Below are 17,119 nucleotides of genomic sequence, written 5' to 3' on the forward strand. Positions count from 1 at the left end.
AATTCAAAGGACATGGAAATTCATGAAGTCATATTATTTTTACTTCTCAGCTGCTTTTCTCCTCCTGGTTCTAGTCCCCAAAAGTATCTATACCTAACAGCATTTTATGTATGTTTGGATATTATTGATACATACACTGATATGCAAGTAGGTTTTTTCTATTTTATAGCAAAAACATAATTTGCTTTTTCCTTTTAACAATGTCAGAAATCACTGTTCTACTTTGTTTATATACCATTACCTCTCCTGGTTTAATTTCTACATGATTATCCAAAACTGATCATTTAACAGATTCATATTAGCTATAAATTTTCTGTGCAATGAATATGCTTACATATAAATTAGTTCAAGTTTTGTACAGTTACTTTGTTTTGGAATACTTTCCTGTGAATTTGAATTGCTGGGGCAAGGGGTAAACGAGATTTAAATTTTGAGCCATCCATGCAGAATTCTCCAGAGTATAGAAACAGTCTTCAGCAGTCTTCTTTTTCAGTATTTGTATATGAGAGTATTCTATTTCCTACAGCCACAGAAACATTAACATCAGTATTTCTAACCTTTAATACTGTGACATTCCTGAGAAATTGTTTTTTTCTGTGTTAATTTGAGCTTAATCATCTTCACATATCTGCAGCATCATTTATAGCATTTGAATTTCCTTTTTAGGTTCTCCTTCATTTCCTTCAGAATATTAATGTCTTTGTTATCAATTTATAAAAGCTCATTTATGATTAAGGGTACTAAGCTTTTGATTGCTGTACATTGCATATGAAATGCCCTGGGAATACCCTCCCATTTATTTCATCCTGATGTTTCCTTTTATTACACTTAAGTTATGCATTTACATACAATCATATTTTTAAAATGAACAGCAAAGAGAAAGCACTGAAGGATATATCACAAGATAAAAAGATCTGAGTTTTATTAGGAACTCATTGAGAAATGGGCTGGCAAGAACCAAAACCAGATGTTGGCTGAGTGAGTAATTCAGTTATGAAAAGGCACTAGCTTAACGCAAAGCAGTGGCAATGGTGGTGGGCAGAGAAATTAGACAGACATTTGCAAAACAGGATCTATGAGCATTTGATGGCTGGTAGAACTAGTAGAGTAGGTAGGAATTAAACTACAGTCATCACACAGTTTACTGACTTAATCACATTTCCAACTGAAGCCTGAAGGGTTAACTGACACTACTGCTCATCAAAGAATGAGGGGAAAGGGAAGGAAAGAAACAATTAATGAACAAAAGTCATTAGCCCGAGGCAACTGAATGTAAGAGATCATCATTGATTAGAACTTCTAAAAGCATTTAAATAACTCGAACACATTTGTCTTTCCAAATTTTTCCTTTATATATTTTCATGTATTTGAAAGACAGACAAACAGATAAATCTTCCATCCGCTGATTCGTCCCTCAAATGCCCACAACAGCCAGGGCTGGGCCAGCAAAAGCCAGGAGCCCAGCACTCCTTCTGGGTCTCTATCATGAGCGGCAGAGATTCCAGCACTTGAGCCACCACCTGCTGCCTCCCAGGGAGTACATTAGCCGGAAACTGAATTGGAAGTGGAGTAGGCAGGACTCAAATCAGGCACTCCAGTATGGGATGCAGGTATCCCAAGTCTCTACACCAAACACACTGCCCTGACATATTTCAAATACAGCTCAAACTATGGTTTGAAGCTGTGAACTTACATATTTAAAGTAATAAAGTTTTGGGGCCGGTGCTACCGCACAGTGGGTTAACGCCCTGGCCTAAAGCGCCGGCATTTCATATGGGCGCCTGTTCGAGACCCAGCTGCTCCACTTCCCATCCAGCACTCTGCTGTGGCCTGGGAAAGCAGTGGAAGATGGCCCGTGTCCTTAGGCCCCTGCACCCGTGTGGGAGATCCGGAGGAAGCTCCTGGCTCCTGGCTTCAGATCAACACAGCTGCGGCCATTAAGGCCAACTGGGGAGTGAACCATCAAATGGAGGACCTCTCTCTCTCTCTCTCTCTCTCTCTCTCTCTCTCTGCCTCTCTCTGCCTCTCCTCTGTGTAACTCTGACTTTCAAATAAACAAATAAATCTTTAAAAAAAAATAAATAAGGTATATAAAGTTTTATCATACAGAATCCAGGGAGAAAAAAGATTGGTGGCCTTGGATTGGTAAACATTTTATAAAGGTCAGGGTATAACAAAACTATAAGGGATTGTGCAGTCCTCTCTAGCTAGTACCTGTGGAGAGGACATTCTTACTACCCTTTAGGAGAGGCCACCTGACAGGAATGCTTTAGGTAAAGGAACACAAGCAATGTGCAATGACTATAACATGAGGCTTGGGATCTATCTCGTTCCACATCTCCATCCAGTCTCATCTCTAGCCATTGCTTTCTAGTGATTTAGTCTAGGAACATGGAGTAGGATGCAGATATCATCTGAAGAGGCAAGCAGAGACTTCGCATGCCCCATACTCACACTTTATCACCAATACAGGGAACACACAAAGGTCCATCAGTACTAGAAGAGGTAAGAACCGGATAAAACAAAACAGAGAATTTACTCCAACTCACCTGATGAAGCCAGCCACGCATTACAGAACCAGTCCCTACTAACATTAATTCAGCTTTAAAACCTCACAAATTTCTAGGTACATTATCCCCTTCTTGACTTTAATTGAGTTAAATAGAATTAGTCTGCAAAAGCCAAATCTTTAAATCTTCAACTACACATATTAATAAACAAATTTGATTTTGCCACAGAATTAAACTACAAATATGAAGTTAGTAATTAAATAATGAAAACCTAAGAGTACAGGATTATTTCAGGGTGAATGATGGAAGATAAATACTTGAAAGTTTGGTATTTTTTCAGCATAAAGGGAAACAACTCTCCCAATTTCTCTGCCTACTCCCTGAACCAACACAAAACATTTGTTAACATATCTAAGAACAAATTTTGTAATAGATTTAGTTAAGTCACATTTGCCAAGAATACAAGCATTACTGTTTAAAAACCATCGTTACCATATCAAACTACTGAAAGGGAAAAGGAGCAAGCCTATATCGCTCTCTCTCTGAAGAAAGAAAAACATTTTCTGGGAAGTTGAATCATTTGAAAAATGTCACAAAGCTAACAAGTGATGAAGAATAAACTCTTCAAAACAAAAATTCATTGTTTTACACTAAAACACATGACCATAATATGCGAGAAATTATAAGTTAACAGTCTGCTTTTCCCATCTGTTTATCTCATGACATTACAATTCTGTCACATCTACCATTTTTTCTTGTTATGTATGTAAGATATTGTCAAAGACATATTGAATATTAAATATTTAATAACAGTTTTTGTGACACTGAATTTATAAAATCTAGTTTTGTTTTTGTAACTAAGCTCTTAACTATACAAACATGGATCCTTCTAACTTCACCTGAAAATGGTACCCTAAAAGAACTCATTGATTTCTGAGCCTTTTGAGTCACGCCATATTATTTCTATTTCCTTTACCTTTTAAGTTGATCAAAAACCTTTTTTAAAAAATGACTTTTTTAACTCGGAATGAAAGGTGTTCCAAGCCTGGTGAGAACGGACTGTTAATCTCTTCATTTTATTGACCTACTTCAGTTTCAGCTCATTAACCACAGACATCTCAATGATCAAAAGAAAACGAACCAAATGTAACTTGGTATAACCTTACTGAATAGGAGAGTTATTCAAAAAAGCAAATAAATCTCAACAGATAATTTAATATTGACAGTCTTCCGATGAAAGAAAATGTATGTCATAAAGAAAGATATTCTGGAATAACTTTTACATTATTTGATCAATGAAGGCACACACTATGTTTGCTTTTTATCCAACTCTCTTCTCAGATTTTATCCTCTCCCAAAGTGAATATAGAAGAAATCATGAACTAAATTCCCTTGAAACTATAAGACAAGGAAAAATCGGAGACTATTAACTCTAAAAAGATAGCTGCAAAGACTACTTAATTACATCGCTTACATAAAATTATAAAAACTAAAATAAATTTGTTTATCATGGCACAAAAGGAAAGGAAAGCTAGTAATTCAAATTCACCATCCTATAAGAGTAATAAATTATGAAATAAGAAATGTTGACCAGCTTTTAAATATGACTGCATTTGAAATTTATTAAATGGCTGAAACATATCAGATTATGCATGTTTATTGTATTAACACTGACATTAAAAATCCTACTATGCAAAATATTCTAATATATTTTACAAAATATCCTAAATAACCAGCCATACTTTATATAGAAAAAGTAGTAATTTTGTGACATAATATTGAAAAGAGGTCTTCAATTGCAGATAAATCGAAATGCCCAATAATGAATGATTAAGAAAACACGATACACAAACACAATGGGATATTACTAATCTATAATAATGAAGGAAATCCCACCATTAGTGACAAAAGATGAACCTGAATCTGGTGGACACCATGTTAACTGAAATAACCCAGAGACAAAAAGATAAACTGTGCATGATCTCACTCATATATGGACTCTAAAAAAGTTGATCTTATCAAAGTAAAGAGTAGAAAAGTATTTGCCACAGTCTACGGCAGTTGGAGAGGGTGCAGGTGGGATTTAAAAAGATGTTAGTCAATGGACACCAAATGACAGGAGGAATAAAATCAAGTAACCAGTTCTAAAGTACAGTGACTACAGTTAATGATGACATACTTATTCTCAAAAAATGCTGAGTAAATATTAAATGTTCTCACCACAAAAGGGAATGCAAATTTTAATTAGATATATTTAACAATTCCACAATATCTGTATACTTCAAAACACCATATGATACACAATTTTACCTGTCATTTTAATAAATATAGAGGAAAATGACTAAGTTTTACTAAATTTGGAATTGTTGGAAATACAGAGCAAAGATTAGCTCTCTACTATATACCATGTTTTGTGGTTTGATAACAATTATTTCTGCATTATTCTGAAAGGTGCTCTACATGGACTCTGAACTCAAAATCAGTATCCTGTAATTAAACAGTGGTCTTCTTGGCTCAGGAACAATTCCACAAATAAATGGTATGTGTTTTACTCCCAAAATGGAATGAACAAGGGTGGAAAATGAAGAAAACTGAACCATGTTCTAGTTCATTACTATTAAGTTCCCTCATGGAAAAATACCACTCTGCAGGAAAGACATTCAAATAAAACATCAACCAACCAAACCAGAGTCAAGCGCACATTACATCTCGTCACCTTTATTTTCTAAATCATCCCAATAATAGATCAATAAAGCTCTGAGGTAGATCAGTCACAATGGCTACATGATGATGACAGGTGTACAAATAAATCCTTTAAATGTTAAATACTTTTCCTTTCCTCACAGGACATTTGAGAAACTGTCCCAGGCATTGTTTCTGGCAATTCATTTACTCCATTTCAAAAATGTCACATAACACTGATAAAAATCCCTCTAAGTTTAAAGCATTACATAAGAAAAATTAACTCTGCTAAAGTAAAAACATTTAAGCCAAGCTCAGAACATATTTTAAGAAATTTCACATACTATATTTCTCATCCTATTAATTATAAATGTAAAATACAACTAAATTTTTTAAATGTATAGGTAACTATAAGATTAATTTTACAAATAAAAATGTATTTATTAATGTTGGCCTAATCATAGGACAAAAAGAGAAATCAATTACAGATCTTGTTTTCCAATAGCCTATTGGTAAATGGTAAGAAATACACTTAAAATCAGTATTACTACTTTGAGTCACCATTTTATGAGTATACTAGAGTCAAGTATGGATCCATGTGTACTGAGTTCCAGGATTTTAGAGTTAGACATTACCACTAGATGGCAGTAATGTACAATAAGCTTTATTTGGGTGGCACTTTGATAGGTTGCCTTTAGTGCAAAGTCCCTCACATACAAGAGGCCTATCACAGGCAGCGATGTAGGGCATCATCAAAGGGGAAGAGAAACAGTGAACTCCCATGAGAGAAGGGAATTGGCCAGGGGCCTCACATGCCTAGGTAATAACACTCAGCAGCAAGAGGGGAAGTCTCTGGGTCAGAGACGTTCAAAGGGCTCAATGGCTTAGGGTCTTTTATAGTCCCATGATTTGTTGAGTCTACTATAAGCAGGTGTTGAGTGAAGTTTTGTAGTGTATGCAAAGCTGGAAGGCTCTAAATGGGTTAAAAATATGATCATTGAGATATTCTTTTAAAGCAATTGTATGTGTAAAAATAGTTTGGAACTGATAGGCTTCAGGTTAATGGTTCCAGCCTGTTTTAAGCTTTAAAAAAATAATAAAACATAAAGTTATTACACAAAGAAAGCATAATCATTCAATACCCATGGACTGACCTCTAGACTTCAACTTAAGAAACAGAAAAGTTCAAAAGATGTACCAAGAAGTCCCCTGAGATTTTACTAAGTTACTCAACAAATCTTTTAACTCCCATTCTATGCCAAATGCTGGTGTACATTAAATAACACATCGAACAGGCTACATAATTTTCAAGGCCCAGCCCAAAAACAAAATATAGAGTTAATGGTTGAAATTTTCATATGGTTACAGCAGAAAATTAAACCAAGTGCAGGGTCCCTCTGTGTTTGGAATCCTCCGTGTTGCACAAGTCACATGCTCCAAAACTGACCTCCGTAGATATACTCTCCATCTTTGTCATGCACACAGTCTAGTAGTGAAAGATCTAGAGCTAAAAGAATGAAAAGTAACGTGGCCTTGCAGGAAACAATGATAACCAGTATCATCTGGTTTAGCAAGCCTTGAGAAAGTCTCCTCTGAAGAGATGGCATTTAAGCTGAGATCTAATACTTAAAACAAACCAGCTACACAATCTACATATGAAGGACCCAGGGGCTAGACAGTTCAGGTCAGTGGTTTGCAATCAGGACAATTTTCTTCCCACAGGATAACATCATCAATGTCTGGAGACATTTTTGGTTGTCACAGTTTGGTAGGAGAGTTGTACACTGCTTTTGGCATGTAGTGGGCACAGGTGAGATATGTTTCTGAACATCCTGCAATGCACAGGCTAGACCCCCACAACAAAGAACTATCCAACCCCAGATGTCAAAGGTGCTGAGGTTGAGAAGCCCTAGCATAGGAGCTAGCATTGTGGCACAGCGGGGAAAGCTGCAGCCTGCCATGCCGGCATACCTTATGGGCACCAGTTCAAGTCAGCCCCAGCTGCTCCACGTCCAATCCAGCTCCCTGCTAATGGACTGGGGAAAGCAGTGGAAGATGACCCACATGTTTTGGATCCTGCCACCCACCTGAGAGACCTAGATGAAGCTCCTGGCTCAGTACTGGCTGCCACAGGCATCTGGGGAGTGAACTAGAGGATGGAAATCAATCAATCTCAATCAATCTCTCTCTCCCCCTCCTTCCCTCTTTTTTTTTTTTTTTTTTTGTAACTCTTTTTCAAATAAATAAATAAATCTTAAAAAATAAAAAAGCCCTAGTATAGAATGAACTGTAATGAACTGGAACAAGCTGTAAATGGGGTAAAAATTTAGCACATTTGACCCCAAATCTTCAGACATGGGACTTCACAGTGGTGAAAATTGGAAACTTACATTTTTAACACAGTAGAATTTAATTTATGCAAAATAATTCAATGGCATTCTATATAACCACTTTAAAAAACATTCTTACAAGGATGTTTAATAGCATAGGAAGTGAGAAACGCTGATATGCTTGTAACTGAAAATATTTGTGACAAAAAGAGAAAAATTATACCACACTCTTTCAAAAATTGTTATGTGCTTAGCAGAGGAATGATCAGAATGCTAAAGAGATAATAAAAAGAAGTTTCAGTTTTAATTTCTAGATGGTAAGTTTTTTTTTACTTTCTTTGTACTTTCAACTTTCAAGAGAACATATATTCTTGCATAAAAACAAAATCTCATTTTCTTTCTATCAAAATGCACTACACACCCAACTTACAATGTGGCCATATGAGGACCTAACACAGCTGATCAAAAACTGCACTATTTGTTTTGATTTCCAGAAATGAATAATCATTTTAAGATGATTTCAGCAATATCATTAGTGAAATTTGAAATGTACTAAAGATGCAAAGTAGAAGAATCAAGGGACCAGTTGGTTCTTTTCTTCCAGTTGGAAGTCAAGGGGCCGGTGCTGTGGCTTGGTGGGTAAGGCCACTGCCTGCAGTGTCAGCATCTCATATGGGGACTGGTTCAAGTCCCAGTTGCTCCACTTCTGATCCAGCTCCTTGCTAATGCACTTGGGAAAGCAGGGGAATGTAGTCCAAGTCCTTGGGCTTCTGCAACCACATGGGAGACCAGGAGGAGGTTCCTGGCTCCTGGATTCAGTTCAGCCAGCTCCAGCCATTTTGGTCATTTAGGAAATGAAAAAGCAGATAAAGTCCTCTCTGTCTCTGCCTCTATCGCCTCTACCCCTCTGTAACTCGGCCTTTCAAATAAATAAACTTAAAAATAAAAAAGAAAAGAAAAAGACTGGGGTTGGCACTGTGGCGCAGCGGGTTAACACCCTGGTCTGAAGTGCCAGCATCCCATATGGGCACCTGTTCTAGTCCTGGCTGCTCCTATACTGATCCAGCTCTCTGCTGTGGCCTGGGAAAGCAGTAGAAGATGGCCCAAGTCCCTGGGCCCCTGCACCCACGTGGGAGACCCAGAGGAAGCTCCTGGCTCCTGGCTTCAGATTGGTGCAGCTCCAGCCGTTGCGGCCAACTGGGGAGTGAACCATCGGATGGAAGAGCGACCAACCAACCGACCAAACGACCAAACGACCAAACGTCCTCCCTCGCTCACTCGCTCGCGCGCGCTCGCTCTCTGCCTCTCCTTTCTGTGTAACTCTGACTTTCAAATAAAAATAATTTTTTAAAAAAAAAAGCTTCAAAAAAAGATGGAGAATGTCTATTCTTATTACAAGTAATTATTGTTACTTAACTGAGTAGATCATGCACAGAGAATCTATTTCAAAAAGGCATACGTTTGAAGCCTCTTGTGACTCCATTTTAACAAAACAGATTTGTGGTTTGCTGGTGAAGAGTTATCAAGAGACCATACATTTATAACAAATGTCTATTTAGGACATTGTGTCTGTTTAAGAGAAGCACTTGGTTAGAATGTTGCTCTTGTTCTTACCAGTTAAGGATAAGAGATGTTACAAATTTAGAAGTTGTTCTAATCAAATATAAGAACCATGTGGAAAGATCTTGTGTGGGTACATACAAATACAACAAAAATTCACATTTCACAAAGTCAAACAGGCTAAAAACAACCAAATATAACATGGAGGTGAAGGGAGATAAATGTAAAATACTATCCTTAAGTTCACCAAATTGCACCTTTCCTAAAGACAATTATACAAATACAAAATGATGGATACTTGCCAAGAAAAGGAGCGTCAATGATGAGATGCAGGGAAGGCACAACAAACATACAATTGAGAGCTGACAGACAGTACTTACAGTTGTCAGCATACTTATCATTGACACAATATTTATAGTTGACCCTTTAAGAAATTTTTGTGTGACTGATATTCAGATCCCTGAAGACATAGTCTATAAGCTTAGAATAAAAACTTCATACTCACTTTCCCATCATTAAGCTCATCTAAAAGCCAAGGTAAAAATGAAATACATGATTCTCTGAGATATCAAAGCACACATGGACTTTCCAGGGAGAGAAAGTAACAAACTGCCCTGGCACTAGAACTGGTCCTTGGTATTCACAATTTGACCAAAATAATGTGTGCAGAATAAGGAAATTATAATAAGACCACTGGAGAGCTTTGGAGCAAGGGGACAGTAACAAGGACATTCTGCACCACAAAAGAGACTAAACATTCCCCCTTTATTGGTCAGCACTAGTTACTATTGCTTCTTTAATAATGACAACTAACCTCACCTTAATATTCCTAATATCTAGATAAAATTTATCAACATAGCTGATTCCTGAATTGCCCTCATTTCATTAAACCTTCCTTATAATCACCCAGCACAAGCCTAAATTCTATAAAAAGCCCAGCTGCCTGATACCAAGATACCCATAGTTCCTGTGGAGTGCAACCTCCTTTACTGCAGCAAATAAAATGGACCTCCTTTATTTGACTACAGACTTGTTTCTAGTGGTTCTTGGCTGGCTTCAAAACAGGGCAATCCTGATATTAATAATCTGCCCCAATGTCAGACCATGTCACAATTTTGGCTTTGGAAAATGGATCACTGTAACTACTGCTGAAGCAGCTTGAGAGGTTAATTTAACAGAAACAGACTCCTAAACTGAGATTACTGTCAATGAGCAGCCATCCATTTATCTGACTTCTTAAATGACCTCATACATACTGCTTTACCTTCTGAAGGCAGAAAGAAAAATGTAATGGTGGGGTGGGTGTTTGATGCATGGGTTAAGACATCATTTAAGATGTCCACATCTTCTATCAGAATATTTTAGTTCAGTTCCTGGGTTTGTTCCAGCTTCCTGCTAATGCACATGCTGGGAGGCAGCAGGTGATGACTCAAGTGATTGAGTCCCAGCAATCTGGTGGGTCCCTGCCACCCACATGGGAGATCTAATTGAGTGCCTGACCCTCAGCTTTGGCCTGGCCCAGCCCTGGCCATTTCAGCTGTATGGGAATGAACCAGCAGATGGGAGATCTCAATTTCTCTTATTTTCAAATAAATAAAATAAATTTTTAAAAAATGACATGGTAGGTAATAGTGAATGCAGTGGCTACGGGTGTTGCAACCAGCAGTAATACAACATTGTTGCTTTCTTAGAAATATTTATTCATCATAACCTAGAAATATCATTTCAAATAGAAACTTATTTCCCAATTTTAGAAATAAACACCTAGGACTGAAAAAAAAACAACTCTTTACTATAAAAAACATTTTATGATATATAGAACTTCACATTTCAGAAAAATATCATCCTAAAAATCACATAAAGTCAAGTTAAAATCAAGATATGAAAGACAGGTTTGGGGCCAGCATTGTGGTATAGTGGGTAAAGCCACTGCCCGCAGTGCCGGCCTCCCATATGGGCTCCGGTTCAAAACCTGACTGCTCCATTTCCAATCCAGTTCTCTGCTATCACACAGAAAAGCAGTAGAAGATGGGCCAAGTCCTTTGGCTCCTACACCCACATGAAAGACCTAGAGGAAGCTCCTGGCTACAGATTGGCACAGCTCCAGCCATTGCAGCCATCTGGGAGTGAACCAGCAGATGGAAGACCTCTCTCTGCCTCTGCCTGTTGGTAGCTCTGCCTTTCAAAACAAATAAATCTTAAAAACAAACAAAAAAATGAAAAAAAGTAATACAGTTGTCCCTTAGTATACATGGGCATTGGTTCCAGACCCTCCTAGGATACCAAAAGCCAAGGTGCTTATTCAAACTGGCAGAGTATTTTCATTAACCTATGAACATATTTTATGCACAATAATTTTAAATCGCCTCAAATTACTAATAGTATAATACAACGTAAATGTCACATAAAATAATCATTGTTTGGTGCATGAGAAAAAAAGTCTGCATGTGTTCACTACAGATGCAATTTTTTATTATTTTCAGTCTTCAGTTGGTTGAATCCACAGATGCAGAATGTATCCACAGATGTAGCTACAGAGGGCAGACTAGATGACACTGATAAGAACATATTCCTGAACATTTCGTATGTGCCTGGATTTGGGCTATTTTCCATATACTATTTCATTTCAGAAGATTTTCAGTTCAGATGAGGAAGCAAAATTTCAAAGACAATAACTGATGAGCCTAGGATGTAAACTCCAAATGGCAGAATCAAGTTTTGAAACCCATTATGTTTATAATTCCAAACTGCAAGGTTACAAGGTAGATTGTTTCTCTTGGGTGTGACAATAAAATAGCACTGTGCTGGAGTACAAGATTCAATTATATGAAAGCAGGTTTAGGGGGGAAAAACCGTAGTGCAACACTTAAAAGTGTCTTATAGCATTAGGATTTCATTTTTCACATCAAGAATATGTTTTTCTTATTTCATTTAGAGTCAAAATCTACCAAGTATCTTTTACAAATGTGATATAGAGGATATATGTAGCAGAGACTTCTCTATCAATGAATACCCAAATCTAGAAAAAAAACTAATTGGTACATAAATTCTGAATGTCGTCTTGGATTTTTTACAAACTTCTCTCCCTGACTTATGCTCTCCAAGAAGAAAGGACGCAAGTGTGTGAACAATGCATGTGTGAAGAGAATTTCAATAGGAAAGCATTTCCCCCTCCCCAATAATAAAAGTAAAAAGACCTTTAAAGGACATTTTCACTAACAATTCTTTTCTAACTAAAAATAAACAAGTATCTTGACTACTACTTAGGAAATAAAACCAGAATACAGGGAAATCTATAATTCCAATCACATTTTCACCTTCTCTCCTTTTTTACATTTCTCATCCAAATATACTTAGGAGCTCAATAGGCTTAAAAGAATTGGAGCAGGGTAGAGAACAAAGATAAAGGGAATCTGAGAAACAGTTCAAATGGCTGTTCTCATCATTTTCCTAATTTCAAATTGGATGACATTTTTCAGAAGATGCTTACATCACAAATGTAGTGAGAAAACTGTAAAAGTTATTCTACCTTTAAAACAGCATTCTGGCTAAACATCTCAGGAATTAACTAACGTGGCAAAAAATGCAAGAAACCACACACACACAAAAAAAAACTTCCAAGGAAAACAGATATCAAATTAAAGGCACTAGCACTAGTCGATGTAAAACTCTAAGCTAAATAAATCCACTTGTTACAAAGAATACTAGTATTTGTATTTTCTAGATCATTACATGTTAATTGTGTTTTCTCTTTAGATCAAAAATAATTTTAGAAATAAGATACCCAAGTAATATACACAATCTTGTTGAATGCTAAGATCACATTTAAATGCAGAAATAAGGAAAACATCTATGAAGCATATAGCTTATTCAATTTGGGGATGAGATTCTTTTAACTGGGAAGAGGAGAATAATCAATGTTAAAGGGGTTTAATATTTTGGTGAACTATTCAAATCAAAGAATGATCTGCAGAAACCAGAAATATTCAGAATTATATCAAATCCATTTATAAATGTCTTTTATTGGTTGACTCTAAATCAGAATAGCACTTTCATGTGTGACTTCTTAATGACATTTTCTCTGTCAGACTGAAAACTCCAAGAGGGCAAGGCTGCACAGCCCCTTGGGACTGCTGTGGTTCCTCCATCACCATAAGCCAGACACAGAGCACAAGCAATGGGAAAACTGCACAGAATGACTTAGAAAAGGAGATTGTTACCACCCTGGCACTTCTTCTGTGTCATGTGAATCAAATGCAAATAACAAAAACCATTTCTTGTCTGTAGGGCAGAGCTTCAGTTTACCCTTATATCTCAGGAAAAGACTATCTTAGTGAATGATACTCTGGAAAGTTTCTCCTCAAAAGAGATGACACACAGGTTCTAGAAATGTCACACCCACTAGTCAATGTGTTGCATTCAGCAGGTACTAGAAATACTGAGATAAGAGAGGGCCTTTCTGGAGAGCCATCAACATTCATGCAACATCTCAGCCAAAGTTACAGTATTTTGAAGGCAAAAATCTAATAATTAAGGTGAGGACTTAACAGTCCAACGTAACCACCCTGCTGCACACGCGCGTGCACACACACACACACACTTACTTTAGTTTTACCAGCAATTGATAAGTGAGATTTATTCTTAATAGAACATGCTGGAATAAGAAAATAAAGATTTATATGGTGTCATTTTGTTTGACGTCGGAAAATAGACCTAACCTGACAGCACTGGCTATGTTGCTTCCAGTGGTGTGCAAAAAAGCACCTGGCACTCAGTATGTATTCAAATACACATTTGTGCGTTGAAGACTGGTCAAATGGCTGCAGTGTTCTCAAACGCCCAGATTTTCCTCAGCGGACGAGAATTGAGTTCACAACCAGCAAAACAATCAAGCACAGCTGCCCCAGCTCAGTAAATGCTCAGAGGGAACCTCCCCACCCTGGACCCTTGGGCAGGGAGTGGACTTCAGGCTCAAACATCCTCCACCAGTGCTTTGTTCAACCTAATCACCTCACAACCTTCGTCTGCGTGCGGGCTCCATGGTCGCAGCTAAAGGGGTGCATGGCTCCAGTAAGCCTTTTCTGAGCTCCAGACACCTGCTACCGCGTTGGACCAGGAAGACCCGTCTGGAAGCTAACGGAAGGCGCACGGGAACTCTCGCCCTCGGTGGAGACTAGGGGGCAGAGGACGAAGGCGCAGGCAGCAACCACCGTCTCCTCTGGCCACACCAACCACATTCGTTCCTTTTGCAACGTCTGGTCCATTTCATGCTGTAAAGCGGTCCCCAAAACACTCAATGCAACCGCCTGTAGCCCCAACCACACCGTTCAGGCTCGACACCGCCTCGCTGTTGAGACACCCGGGCTCCTGCACCGAGGCGAGCATTTTGGCGCCAGGGCGCAGAGGGGACCCTTCGAAGGGTACCATCTCTGTGGGTGTTACAGGGTCCGAGCCCGCATTTCGGAGTAGCCCGGCTGACCTCTTCGTGCCCTATGCGCCAGCAAAGGAGTGTCACGCAGTTCTGCGTTTTTAGTACCAAACTTGGGGCGACCAAGGCAACTCCTCCCACCCCGTGAGAAGCAGCAAGCCGAGGCCCCCCAGCGGGGCACGGGAGAAATTTCTCCCAGGGTCCTCCGACGCTCGCCTCACTGGCTCTTTCCAGGGCCGCCTCCGAGCCTGAGCGGGGCGAGCGGAAAGCGAGCGCCCAGGGCTTGGCTCAGCCGCAAGCGCAGTTAGGGAGACCCCGAGCCGCGCCGCACCAGGACGCTCCCGCAGAGCATCCCCATCCGGATCCACAGCGCACGGCTGGCGGGCCCCTAGGGGTGCCAGCCCCACAGCCGGGGGGCAGCGCGGGGCCAGCGCCCGGCCGCACCGCACCGCCTCGCCTCGCCTCGCCTCACCTGCCCGCGGCGAATCCGGCAGCCCCTTGACAGCTCCGGCCAGCCGCCACTGGAAAAGTTTCCGAACTTCTTCGCAGGTCTGTTCGCCCTCGCTTCGGGCGGACCCGGCGAGAGCCAGGAGGAGCAGACAGCGAAAGCCCACGCGCCAGGGTCGCGCTTCCATCGTCGGTGTCCCGGCCACCTCGCCCGGCGGTGGCCCCCGCTCTCCGCGAGCGCCCCGAGCAGCCCCGCGCTGAGACAGCGCCTCGGGCGCCTCGGGACCGCACTCGGAAACTGGCTACACCTGGGAGCGCTCGGGGCTCTCTCCTCTGGAGCCCTGAAACTGAGACGCCGGAGTTACAGGGCGGAGCACTGCAGGGTCTCCCTCCCTGGCTCAGGGCGAGTGGACGCTGCGCGGGCGGAGAACGCTGCTGGAGCCGCAGGAAACCCGGGCGCACCCAGCTCCAGCCACCGCCGCCTCAGCCGCCGCGGGCTCGGCTTGCAGCCGCTAACCTGGGCTGTCCGCGCCGGCCGCGCTCCACGGGAAGCTCCACCCCCCGCACGACACGCCCCGCGGACAGGCCACGCCCCCGACGCGCTGTCCCGCTCCGCGCGGCGGAGACGTGGTCAAGCCCGGCCCCCAGCTGGAGAGACCTTAGAAAGGCAATGGACCGGACCGAAGCAACAGAGAGAAAGCTGGAGCCGGCGCTCCCAGCCTGAGGAAAAGAGAGAATGTATGAATTAGGTCGGGGAAGACAAAATAAACACCAATGGAAGGGAGCTAGAACATTTCTCCACGAATCAAGGCCTCTGTGCGTAGGAATTCGTATTCAAACTGCGTGAAATGGGATCTGTGGACGATGCAAAATCCACATTATATTTATGGTTAAAGATCACACCGGCGAGGCTGGAGAGCACTTAACGGGGTCTGAGAATGTACAGGAGAAGTTAAAATGGCTTTAATTTTTTTTACTGCTTTGAAACATTTTTCTATAACAAGAACTGCAATTTTCTGGAAGAATTTGTAAGTCATGAGAATTACAATCAAACGTTATCACATTCTTATTATCACAGTGAAGTTCAGTTGGTTCTCTTATCACCCAGTGGCATATTTTACCTCAGCACTTTGTATCTGTGGGAGCCTTTCTGAGGTCCCCGCGTCTGGAATTTCCTTAAAACATTCCTCAGAGAACAACTGAGGTGGAGTGCTTAGGGGACTTTCTCACAAGGAAGATCAAGAAATGAAGGCTTCAAGGGATTTTAAAATGGATTCAAAGCATTTTGTCAACTTACAGTTTACAAAAGGAATGCACTAGACACCTCAGCCCAAAAGGCAAGGTGCATTTTGTAAATGGGATTCACTCAACAACAAAGCCTGTGTGAATGACAAGACTGTCTTCATCTACTGCCACCTGCAGAGAGGGCTCCACCTATAGAACAAGGCAGCATTAGGCAGAGGTACTGTCAATGCCTTAGCCACTTTAAGGGAATTTCATCTCAAATCTGAACCCTTGCCAAGAGATAGTGATGAATAATTTTAAGTCGTAGAGAAGCACCGTGGGATTATTTAATAATCATTTGATTTCAAAGACAACTTTCAGCAGGAGGTTGTTTGCTTTAAAATCATTCCAGAGCAAAGGCTGAAATGCTGCCTTAGAGTAAAATAGTAAAATAGTGCTCACTTGGCTTTTTTTTTTTTTTTTTTTTTTGGACAGGCAGAGTGGACAGTGAGAGAGAGAGAGAGGGAGAAAAGTCTTCCTTTTCCGTTGGTTCACCCCCCCAATGGCCGCTGCAGCCGGCCCCCTGCGGCTGTCGCACCGCGCTGATCTGATGGCAGGAGCCAGGTGCTTATCCTGGTCTCCCATGGGGTGCAGGGCCCAAGCACCTGGGCCATCCTCCACTGTACTTCTGGGCCACAGTAGAGAGCTGGCCTGGAAGAGGGGCAACCGGGACAGAATCCGGCACCCCGACTGGGACTAGAACCCGGTGTGCCGGCGCCGCAGGCAGAGGATTAGCCTAGTGAGCCACGGCACTGGCCACTCACTTGCCTTTTAACATCAATTCCCTGAATACTATATATATATGTATGTATGTATATATATATGTTGTTTTTTTTTTTTGACAGGCAGAGTGGACAGTGAGAGAGAGAGACAGAGAG

The 17,119-nt window shown here is 40.7% G+C and overlaps 1 protein-coding gene across 17 annotated transcripts in view; it reads right to left on the reverse strand.

Moving 5' to 3' along the window:
• The window catches only part of GPC5 (glypican 5), a 1,599,230-nt gene extending 1,583,937 nt beyond the window's left edge, over positions 1–15,293 (reverse strand). For all 17 annotated transcript variants that reach the window (XR_007921151.2, XR_007921150.2, XR_007921155.2 and 14 more), the window contains exon 1: positions 14,983–15,293. Coding sequence is in view for 13 of the 17 variants with exons in the window: in XM_017343550.3 (XP_017199039.2) it covers positions 14,983–15,145 (163 nt within the window). In the remaining 4 variants the exon portion in view is untranslated. The remainder of the gene's footprint in view (positions 1–14,982) is intronic.
• Between the last annotated feature and the right edge of the window lie 1,826 nt (positions 15,294–17,119).

The sequence above is a fragment of the Oryctolagus cuniculus genome, chromosome 9, assembly GCF_964237555.1.
Source record: "Oryctolagus cuniculus chromosome 9, mOryCun1.1, whole genome shotgun sequence".
Taxonomy (NCBI): Eukaryota; Metazoa; Chordata; class Mammalia; order Lagomorpha; family Leporidae; genus Oryctolagus; species Oryctolagus cuniculus.